At 48.1% G+C, this 11,683-nt stretch overlaps 2 protein-coding genes across 2 annotated transcripts in view; both read left to right on the top strand.

Annotated features, from left to right (window-relative positions):
- The window catches only part of RNF43 (ring finger protein 43), a 72,622-nt gene extending 65,274 nt beyond the window's left edge, over positions 1–7,348 (top strand). Inside the window, exon 9 of the mRNA XM_026107239.2 lies at positions 4,010–7,348. Coding sequence (XP_025963024.2) covers positions 4,010–4,053 — 44 coding nt within the window. The 3' untranslated portion in view covers positions 4,054–7,348. The remainder of the gene's footprint in view (positions 1–4,009) is intronic.
- A 382-nt stretch (positions 7,349–7,730) lies between these two features.
- Positions 7,731–11,110, top strand: SUPT4H1 (SPT4 homolog, DSIF elongation factor subunit). Its single transcript, XM_064523488.1, has 5 exons — positions 7,731–7,883; positions 8,282–8,388; positions 8,532–8,587; positions 8,798–8,851; positions 10,684–11,110. The coding sequence occupies exons 1-5, from the start codon at positions 7,815–7,817 to the stop codon at positions 10,749–10,751; spliced, it is 354 nt and encodes a 117-aa protein (XP_064379558.1). The 5' UTR covers positions 7,731–7,814; the 3' UTR covers positions 10,752–11,110.
- The last annotated feature ends 573 nt before the right edge of the window (positions 11,111–11,683 follow it).

Genomic DNA, 11,683 nt, shown 5'->3' on the forward strand with positions numbered 1-11,683 from the left:
TAAAAGAAACAGTCAAAAGAGTAAGATGTTTGAGGGCACAGGGATCATTTAAAGACACAATACGAGATGCCCAGAGTAATACATATCCCCAACCATTAAAAGGCCCCAGAAAAAGCTTGTCTAAGCAGCAGAGCAAAGAAGGCCATTAGAAGTAACAAGCCATTCTTCAAAAGCTAAGGTGTTACTAGACGAAGAAAACAGAAAAGAGTTAGATGTAAAGCTAAGTGCGGAACCACAGTGAGGCAGGCTAAGGAAGATTTCTACGCACAACTTGGGAAAACCAGAAAGACCGTTAATAAAAATGTTTTCAACTCCATCAGAAGTGAGCAGCCTGCCAGAGCCTGCCTCTGCAGGTCCAGAGAGTAATGCGGGTCTATAAGGCATGTTCAGGGGATGTAGCATAGTAGCAGAGGAGCAAAAGGAATTTATTGCATTAGAGATCAGCATGGAAGTGCTTGAGCAGATTCTCGTACTGGCACATCTCTGTTCAGGGCATGAGTTAGCGGATCTCTCACAAATCAAAACATCAGTATAAACATTTCTGAAACATATCTATAAAGTGAATAGTAACAAATTGCCAGGGCTACAGATTACTCACCTGAGCATTGTGCAGGGGCTTACATACAAAACTGCTAAACTGTGAACCGTGGACTGTAATCTGTTACCCGTGCCCAGAGCCAGAAGGAAGACCTGAAGGCAATATCAGTTCTAAATAGCTGAAGTCGCAGAACGATGAGCCTGACTTTCCTGCCAAGCGAATTGTCAAAAATTTAAATACAGGGTCTGACTTGTAGACACATGGCTAAATGTGAAATGCAGGGGAGGAGGCAGCACAGCTTTTGTCGAGAGAGAGAACACCTCGCGGGTCTTTTAAGGGAATGACGCTATCAAAGGATAAAAGGGAAGGTTCTCCCATAGGTAAGTAACTGGTTAAAAAATAAGAGACAAAGTGCGGATCAGTCTTAACGGAGGAAAGTTATAGGAAACTGAGGAGAGTGGAATTCTCCAACTGTCTGCATTTCTCAGTAAGCTCATAATTATCCTGGACAAGGAAAGGAGATAACAAAGTTTGCAGAAGACACAAAATCGCTCTTGTCAGCTCTAAAACTGGTTACAAAGCATTAGGGCAGGGTCTCCTGTTACTGAGTTATCAGGTACTAAAGTGGCAGATGAAATTCTGTGTAAATGACACAAAGTGCCACCCATGAACAGAACTGCTGCTAAATACACAGGCACAGTGCTAACTCAGACAGTACGTCTTGGACCTGCTGTGAGCAGTTCTGTCAAAAAGGCAGAGCATTAGGAACTACCAGGGAAAGAACAGAAGACAAAGCAGAAAGTACCATCATGCAACTGCCTAAATCTGTGGTGCCTTCACCTCTAGAATCCACCACAAATATGTTGTCACCCCTTCTCGGGGAAGGTTGTAGTAGAATTAGGAAAAGTACAGAAAGATATCGAGAGCCATCACAACTGTGAAGTTTGTCTGAGCAAAAAGAAAGAAAATAGAGACTTTCATGTGGAAAAAAGATGATTAGCAGAGGATATAAAACAGATCTATGAAATCATGGAGAGTAGGGGAGAATGAAGATAAGAGATATTATTCACTGCTGCTTATAACAAAATAACTCACGGCATCAAATGGGAGACAGAAGCTTTAAAACAGTGAATAAGGTGGCACACAGTACGTAAAGAAATTGTGGTGCTCACTGCCCAGAAGATGTAGATGCTAAAAGTAACATGGGTTCAAGATCCTACATCAAGAGCTATCACATACAAAGATGCAAATATAATCTCTGGCTCAGGAAGTCCCTACACCAGGGTTTCCAGAGGCTGGCAGGGATCCTGTGGGATGGAGTACCCTCCAGGTGCATGCTTACCTCACCCAGCTGCAAGCTAAGGCTGGTGCTTTGTCCACGAGCCCCTGGAGAAGCTCCCCTTCGGCAGGCTGGTCCATGCACTGGCATGACAGGGAATAACGCTGCCCACAGCCACCACCAGGCTGCCAGAGATTAGCCCAGAGATGCTCACCTGACCTTGGAGTTTATGCCGTTTCCTTGAGCACCCCCACTAGCTTTTCCGTGGGGAGGTTCACATAAAGCTGCGCTCCCACTTTTGCTTTGGAGACTATACCTGGAAGTTACAGCACTGACAGGTTTCACTGAAGAATCCTTAAGCAATGCTGCATGGGTCCTTCAAAAGAAATCAGAGAACTGGCAGTGAATTCTAGCTAGATGGCTTCCTGAACTACTCCAGCATGTATTGATCTCATCCCAAAACAGCCAGATTACTCCCAGCACAAGACGATGAAGTCCCTTGCTTGCTCCTTCTGGGAAATCTCATCTCCTCCAGCCCGCTGTCAGCACCTTCCCCCTCTCCCTCCATCTCCTGCTCGCCTTTTAGCCGTTCTCTTTCATGTCATTTCTTTGATCATTACTGGAGAGGGGGAAAGGGATGAGAGGACAGAAAAAGATCACTGTTAAAAGATGGTACCCGAGGAAGAGTGTTTCTGTTACATCACCAGTGTGTGCTCCCTCAGGTCCTTTGCCCTGTTCGGTTCTTGATGGCCAGTTCAGTAGCTGAGTTCTACCACCTCTGTGTCTCCTGATTCACAACTTCTGTTTTAATTAACCTTTCTGTTTATGAAACAGGTACAGGAAGTTGAGGACACTCGCAGAGGCAGAGTTTTCAGAAAATGTTTTAATAATATGATTTTGGACTCAGGGTTTCTGACTGATCACAGAGCGATCGAAGCTGTAAAGTGTCTTTTGTGTTGCATGTGAGCTCGTGTACAGGAAAAGTAATTGGCAATGGATTATTCAATGTACTGGTTATACAAATCACAAATGCCAGATACTTTGAAATACTATCTTCTGTACACATATATATGTAAAATGCTGTGTCTGTGCATTAATTTTCCCACATCTATTAGCTACATTTTCAAAGCTGAATCTCATTTAGTTGTTTTCTTCTCATATATTTCATTTGTAGAGGTTCTGTTTCTATGGCTGGTGAATGACTTGAACACAAATTTGCTGTGACTGTTTTTAAAGGTTGTTTTGAATTACTTCTGCAAATATTTAGACAGGCATTTATTTCCTTTTGATCTCAAAAACACTCAAAGAGAGGGCAGTGTAAAAAATATGCACATATACATTTACTGGGATATGCTTACACTATGTGAGAGCTCTGGGCAGGCTTGAGAGACATCTGGGAAAGGGAACATGGTGTGTGCATGAACACTCAGTCACACTGCAGAAGAAGGGAATATTTGAAGCAGTAATTAAGGGTGCATGGTTTCTAGGCAGCCCTTATGCTGAAATGTTTTAATGTAAACTATTCAGCACTTGCCTGTAAATAATTCACAGGGTGCAAGGAGCTGGTGAAGAGTGTGAACTGCAGTCCTTGCTGGCTGGGCATGCAGGATTGGCATTAGTGGCCAACCACCACTCATTGGGTTTGCTTTTTTTGGAGCTCAGAAACAATCTGTGCACCTTAGCTCAGTCCTCTTGAACATGGTGAAACACACGTGCAGTCCCTTTCTTGCATGCACACAACCCTTGTAGGCTCCTTTTGTTTTCTGGAGTTTCTTTTGTTGTTGTCCCCTGTGCATGGAAAGTACTGCTGTGGATTTGTGTGAATATGAATCAGTATTATTTTCAGTTACTAATAATTCTTAAAATGTCTGTTCAGATTTTCCTCACATTGCAAACACCAAAAAGCCATCTGGTAGCACTGTGAATCCCAGGATGCACCATACCCTTAGCCAGTATTTTCTGAAACATCTGAAGAGCTGTTTGGTGTCTTATCTTGATTGTTCATTAACTTAGAGGAATAAACTGATTGGGAGATGGCCAGGAAAGTCCCTCCAAAATACTGGGAGAAACTTAGTGGCTTTCACTATACTGTCTGTTCTCTCTATTGCAGAATTAAGACTCTCGCAGTCACAAGATCCTGGAGGGTTCAGTAAGTTATAGTTTACATTTTCTTTTTCTTTTTTTGAATGCAGGATCTGAAGAGGAGGTCCAGGATGTCCATGAACACTCAGTTTAATAAAAAGCTGGCTCATTTGCTTACTACAGAGAGCTGGAGTGGACAAAGTTCAGAATACCAGCAGTAGTGGAGCTCACATCTTGCTCTCTGCACAGGCAATGTAATAAATACATGGCCCACACCAAGATGCAAACTGCAAATAAGTAATGTGATACTCCCTTGTGGTCTCCCCACTTGTTCCCATATTGCTATGGTCGCACAAACACAAAGTCATGTTTTCCTGGTCTCCCTCTCTTTCGAAGGCACAGACAGCACATCTTCATCCAGGAGCATCTGTTTGCATGGGCTAGCTCACTCTAAGACTTGTGTTGGGAGTCACAAGCTGGAGAGCTCACAGAGTGAGTGCAAGCTGCTATTTTGGCATGTTCATGCCACAGAAGGTTTTGCTAAACACTTCAAAAAATGAACAAGCCTTCAAGACCAAAAGCTGCAGAAATGGCTTTCTGTGGCCTGGCAGCTCCTGACTTCATTTCCTCACTTAGGTCAAAAGCCAGACTTCTTCATTTAACTTTTCCACTCTTATTTCAGACACAGGAACAAGCTTTTTTCCATCTCTGCACTCACAGGTCTGCCGTGCAGGGTGCTTCTTCAGACTTCATTGGAAACCAGCAGCTCTCACCACTTTTTATCACTTCACTGTCCCTCAGCTGAAGCCGTCTTGGCCATTTGCTGTGTTTTGCCAACAGTAGGAGAGATGAAGATACAGGAACAATGCCACCATTTCCAGGCAAGCGCTGGGGTCAGACTCTGCATTGCTCAGAATCCACCCTCTCGCCTGGTAATGCGAACAAATTTCTCACTCATCCTTTAACTCCTCCATCCACCCTCAAAATGGGTGTTATGGCCAGCCCTGTTATGAGCAACTCATTTAAGTGTGTTTCAAATCTCAAATAACCCCATGACAGGACTTGTGGGAAATCCTTGAGTTCACATGGCTCCTGCTTCTCTCCTTCCTCCCTCATTGCCCAAAGACGCAGCAAAACTTCCCAGCAAAAGCATCCATAGCAAATGCAGAAGTGACCCATCTGTCACTCAGCCCCATCTTCATATTTGTATGAGACGCTTTTATAATGATCTTGCAAATGAATTTTTCTAAATACTTTTCTCCCTTTTCTAGAATTTTTTATGATGGAGAGAGAAAGCTTGAGAAATTTCTAGGCTCTGGGCTTTTTCACTTTTTTTCCCCTTGCTTTTCATCTTTGGAGTGTCATTAGTTCAGATTTCCCATGTCTCACAATTTGGGGACAGTCAACCAAAATAAAGACTGGGAAATTCAAAACATATAAAGCCCAAACAGGTTTCATACTGCAGGGAATTAGACTATGGAGTTCATTGTCCAAAAAGCTAATTCAGGCCAAAGAATGAGCTGGATCACCATGTGGAGTGCACATTACATGGCTACCAAGAGTATCCAGAGTTTTCAGTTGATGCTAGTGAAGTACTTGCAAGGATACTACATTAGAGCTGAAGGCAATTTCTGACAATTTGAGACCTGGTGTGGGGACAGACTATCCCCCATCTGCTCTGTGATAGGCTTTTTATATCTTCCTTTGAAATATCTGTTTCTTCCCCAGCTGGAGAGAGGACAGTGGTTAGGTGGTCCCACATCAGATTAGTCCTGCCTCTGCCTTCCTTTGTATGTGATAAAAGCTCTTTACAGAGTAGGGTTGCTCCCCATAATCTTTAAAAAAAGGCATCTTTGTCTCAATTGCCAATCAGTCACTAACATTCAACTGCTGTTATTAAAAGTCAACTGATAACAGAGTTTTAAACAAAACATTATTCCCTTCCTAGTATTTATTTTCTTGTCTCCTGTGACTGAACCAGTGCAGGACCTTTCAGCCTAGAGAAGAGCTGAATTTCTAACATAAAAGAATCAAGCATATTCTATTTTAACCCTTGCAGGCTCTTCTTCTACGTCATACAGAGCAAGTAGAAGACACAAGTCCAGATGTTTTCTCCCTTGCAGGAAAGTCACTCTTAAACTAGGGGAAAAAAACAGGAGCTCAACCTAGATTCCCCCAGTTCAATTTCTTGTGCATGTGGCATATGGATAGTCTTAACTAGCTCCCTACAATGCTTCAGGCTTGACCATCCTGGAGGGCTCAAATGACTTTACAGAGGGGAGGGTTGGGAAGTCCAGGTGCTCTCTGGCTCTCTCATAGACCATGAAGTTTTAAATCTCATAAACCACAAGGTTTTGGCATCTAGCCAGGAATCACTGTGCTCCCACTGGTTTCTTCAGGAGTCAAGAAGCCTGAGAGCCTCCAGGGATGCATTTCAGTGCCTCAGAGGAACTAGCACCTAGTTTGCAGTCTAAAAGTACTCCTCTCTTCCCCTCCTTATACTTAAAAAAGGAGGGCTCTGTACTTGCAGCAAGCCCCAAGCTTCTTGGAGTCAGCGGTCAGTAGTAAAGAACCCTTTCCACTCCCTACTGCAGTATTATTGGGCTGTGCGGGGCAATGCCCACTTTAAAGTGTTTTCATTTTCTGATTTAATGCTGCTACTACTTTTCATTCAGAAAACGGACATCTTGGACGCTGAGTGCCCTCCCTGGGGCTTGCTCAGCTGAACAGGAGTTTGCAGGTTTGCCTAGGTGGGTTCTCAGATGGGAAGAGCGGGAGGAGCTCTCTGGGAAGGTGCGTTTTTTTAAAACCCTCGTCAGTAGATGGTCTACAATTCTTGGCCACCCAGAAGGGAAGCGAAGAAGCAGTATCTGAGAAAATGGGAATTGGTCCCTCTTGGTTCCTGCACCTTTCACTTCTGCGAGTGGTATTTTTGAGTGGTCAATCCCCTTAGGCCCAGCTGCTGAATTTCTTCAGTATCACTGCACAGCAAGAGTTCATTTTCCTTCCTTGAATCCAGACAAAGTGCCAGCTGACAACTGACGGAAGACGGAGCATCCTGAACTCTATCCATAACCAAACCGTCGCTCCTTCCCCAGAGACCACTTTCTTCCCAGGACCTTCAGCCCCACAGAGATGGGTGGCTGTGGGCAGAGCGCTCAGCCTGGCTGGACCTCCTCCATTTATGCTCAGAGCCCTCTGCTCCTTCCTTTTATAAAGTTCAGATCCTTTTGAAATGTGAATATGGGTTGTTTTTTTGTTTTTGTTTTTGTTTTTTTGCTGAGTCTGTCCTGGCTCTTGGGGCTTGGGAATAAATTATGACCCAAAATGGAAGAATAGGTTTTATATATATGCAAAAACTGTGTATTTATGTCTGATAGAAACAAAGATGTGTGAATATGCTGATGTGCTCAGAAATATATTTATTTACTAATATATTTATCCATGTACCGGGCCTGCTTGCGTGTTTTTGTTCCGTGCGAAGCCCCCGGGGCTGCGTGGCAAGAGGCGCCTCCTTCCAGCTCCACGGAAATAAAGTACTTCCGAGGGCCTGCTGTCGAGCCCCGGGGCCGAGGGGGTGAGGAACCCTCCCTGCCCGGCCGCTGTGGCCTGTGTCAGGCCGCTCTGGCTGCGGCTGGAGGGAGCCGGGACACAGGGCGGCCACCAGCCTTAGGGCTGGCGGGCACCGAGCGTGCCGGGCCCGGCTCGCCTCCCCGCCGGGCCGCAACCGCCCGCAGGGGCCCGGCAGCCCCGCGGCGCCTCCGCTCCCCCCGCCGCGCCGCCCCGGGCCGCCGCGGCCCCCGCCAGGCCGAGCCGGGCAGAGGGTGGCAGAGGCGGCCCCGCGCCGCCCGGCGCCGCCCCGAGGCCCCGCGCGGCCCCTGCGCCTGCGCGGCGGCGGCGGCGCGAGCGGCGGCCATGGCGCTGGAGACCGTCCCCAAGGACCTGCGGCACCTCCGCGCCTGCCTGCTCTGCTCCCTCGTCAAGGTGCGCCGCGGCCCCCCGCCCTGCCGGCCCGGCCCCCCCGCGGCCCGCTGCGGCCTGGGCCTCCCCGCGGCGCGGGCCCTTCCCGCCCGCGCCCCCCGGGCCGGGCTGCCCTCCTCCACCCGCCTCCCGGGGCCGCCCGGGCCTCTTCCCCCGCCCTCCCGGGCTCTCCTCGCGTTGCTCCCCCCGGGCCGCCCTTCCCTCCCCCGGCGCGGGCCGCCCCTCGCTCCCCCTTGCCGGCCAGACCCTCCCTTCCCCTCTCACCCCGGCCGGTCCCTCTGCCCCGGGTGGTCCCAGGCCTGGTCGCGGCCCCCACCTGCCTCCCTGTCCCAGCCCCAGCCCCCTCCTTGGCCTGCCCCGGGGCCGCCTTGCCGCAGCTCGGATGCCTCCTTCCCCCACAGACCATCGACCAGTTCGAGTACGACGGGTGCGATAACTGCGATGCCTACCTGCAGATGAAGGGCAACCGCGAGATGGTCTACGACTGCACCAGCTCCTCCTTCGACGGGTGAGTGGGGCCGAGCCCCCCAGGCCCTGCTGCCGGCAGCACATGCTGGAGGGCTGCCGGGAGCCTCTGCGGCCCCTATACTGTATCGGCACCGCGGTGTCACTTGGCCTAGAAAAGTCGCCTCACCTCCATCTCTCCTGCAGGATCATTGCGATGATGAGCCCTGAGGACAGCTGGGTCTCCAAGTGGCAGCGAATCAGTGAGTGTTTCTCCTGCCTGGTTTGGGCTGGAGCTGCCTTTTCCGTAGAAAACCCTTCTCTGAGGTTGTAGGAGGGGCTGCTGGGGCTGCTGAGGGGGTTTCTGGCTGCTGTGCCAGACGAGGGGGCACCTGTGCAAGCCGTGGCCGACAGGGATGTTTGCCCACCTGGCTGCTGCTGTGCAGAGTAACTCGGTGTGTCCTTTCCCCCAGGTAATTTCAAGCCTGGTGTGTACGCAGTGTCCGTGACTGGCCGCCTGCCCCAAGGTAATGTTGCTGGCTTGGGTAAGGGAAGACTTCCCCACACATGACAGCTGAGGGATTATTTCGTGTAGTAGGCATTGGGGCTCTAGCCATTTACTGCCTTTGAGATGACAGATTTTATTGTGTATCGCACCGTACCTGTGTGATATAATTAGGATTTGGGGAGTCAGTCGTTACTGTGCGTTATAACTGAAATGAACAGCGTTTGTTATGAACAGAGCATGTGTCATGTGGATGAAGAGATTAGCGAGGTAACTGCAAAAAGGAGATGTTAAATGGGAAGGATAGTTGCAGATGTTCTGCAAGCAGATATTCTACCTGCAATCATTCAGTGTTCTACCTGTCAGAAGTTAAGATGAAAATACGGCTGAATAAAACCTGTGGATTTCGGAAAAATCATCAGAGTGCTAAACTGTGACAAAAGAGTAACCCCCAAAAGTGGGCGCATTTCAAAGTGTTCAGCTACAGGGAAACACAAGGGTTCGTACTTAGAAATGAGTTCTGCAGAAGAGGGGTGCTGTTATAAAAAGTAAGCTTGAGAAGGACTGGAGATCTTGGTGAGCGGATAACCCTTTACATCATAGCAGTGCATTGAGGGCTTCAGTTGAGCTAAGGTGAATTTTTTGCATTTATAAATGGAGTAGAGGGTGTTGAGAGTTGACTTTCCTGCCTCTCTGGCAGAAACGTGCACCTTCCATGTGGCCAACAGCCACAGCTTCTTACTGCCCTGTACGTAGGCCCAGAGCAGAATCCTAACCTCGTGCCCCTTCCCAAGTGCTCCAATTCCCTATCCCCAGGCTGCGCGTTTATCTGGGATCCCAGGCCCCTTATTTCTGCCCTGAGCTCCACCGTCTGTATCGAGGAAGGAGCTGGAGCATCATGATGAGCCTTGATGTCAGGGCTGCTGGCACAGCTTTGAACATATCTGACATAACTGGAGCACAGCAGATGACAGCATGTACTAGATACAGCTGCAAATGGAGCATGCGGGGAACGCAGGGCAGCAGGAGGGAGGGGCATGTGGGAGATGCTGTCGTTGGCCTCACTCAATTGTGTGGGGCTTTCTCGCATCTCATGGAGAGGTTAGAGAGCACTGAGGAGTGCAGTGATCAGCAAGCTGCACTCATGGCACTCGCAAGCTATCATTTGGCTGTCACTTGCCATGTGGCACTGGTGAGAACCATACTGAACTGCATGGTGCTCTTCTCATATCACTTTTCTTAAAGGGTTACTAAGAAAGTGGGACATGCAGACAAGTCACAGAAGTGACTGAAAGTTTTAAGAAAATACCTTAAGAGCTTGACCAATTCAATACCATCATAATATTCAAACAACTTCAGGAAGAAAATAATTTAAGTAACATCTTTGCACAGCTCATTCCTGAGGCAAAAACAGAGTTGATATTTGGGAGGTGAATCAAGACATTTAAACTGGAGGAAGGAACGCTCTTAACAGTGAAGTTGATACACTGTTAGAAGAAGCTAAGAAGATTGTCCAGCTCTTGATCTCTACGGATGGAGGCTGCGTGTCCATTGTGGATGCTGTCTTTTCATCAGGGATTGCCTCTGCATAGTAACTAGGTGATATGTACTGGTCTTACCAGAGGTGAGAAGAGATGGTTTAAGATACACAGAGTGATTTGCCCTATTCTGAAGGCTGAGGGACAACATTTTCCTGTCTTTCAGCTGTACTGTGTGAAAATGCCTGCATTTTGCCACTGTAGATGTGAGATACAGTTCTAGGTGTCTAAATGGATGGATAGAACTACCAGGCTTTTTTAGGGCTCCCTCTCATTCCTGGAGAATGCTGAAATGTGTTTTGTCTCCTTCCTGCAGGGATCGTCCGAGAGCTGAAGAGCCGTGGCGTGGCTTACAAGTCCCGAGACACAGCTATAAAAACCTAAGGGGCTCTTGTGCTGCCTGGAGGATTCCCAGTGCTCTGCTGGGCCATTTGGAGAGGCAGCTGGAACGTGGAGCGCTGCTCTGAAACCTTTTAGCTTTAGCACGTGGGAAAATGAGCGTGGACTCAGGGGGCGCTTGCTGGGTCGGCTCCTCTCACTCGGTACCTCTGGACTCTCCCATACCCATTTCTGCCCACAAACACCATAGAATTTTTTCTAAGTCTTGACAGGGAGGAGAACATAAGTAGGTATGGAAAGGAGGTGTTTAATAGTGGTGCACAAACCTTTTACTGTCAGTGTGGGAAAGAGGAGGGCTGAGACATAGCTGTGTAAATACTTCAATAAACCATGCAACCTGGTCAGTGTTGTGTCCATTGTATATTCTCAGTCACCAGTTCCACCCACCGCAGGGAGTGGGGTGGTGTGGGGAGCGATTTTGTATTTGGATTGTTACTGCAGCGATAGGGCTGCCCTGTGCCTGCCAGATCTGGTGCAGTTTTGAGGTTACAGCTGCAATTATTTCTCCATATGTTGTGGACCAAATTCCTGTCTCAAGAGGAGTATCGTGCCTTGGATGAACTGGGTTGTCCTTTGCTGTCAGAACAAGCAGACTAGCATTTTATGTCTTAAGTCTCATCGCTGGATGGAATAGGTAAGACAATGTTAAATAATTTATGTGGAGGTAGTTATGTAGAGGTCACAGTACCCTGAGCCCTGCTTTGTAGTATACAAGAGTTAGTGTTATCTTGTGAAGCAGGCTTGAAGGACCCTGAATCTGCCATTGATGGCCTCCAGTGGCAGGTAGAGTAAGAGGAACCTGCGGGTGGTGCTGGGAGCAGCACTAGGCCCTGAAAAGGGGAGGGATGCATTGTTGCTCCAGCAAATGGGTGGAAACACGTCTTGCCTTGTATTCATGAAGTTTTAGTTGGCACTGT

This window comes from Dromaius novaehollandiae, chromosome 19, assembly GCF_036370855.1.
Source record: "Dromaius novaehollandiae isolate bDroNov1 chromosome 19, bDroNov1.hap1, whole genome shotgun sequence".
Lineage (NCBI taxonomy): Eukaryota > Metazoa > Chordata > Aves > Casuariiformes > Dromaiidae > Dromaius > Dromaius novaehollandiae.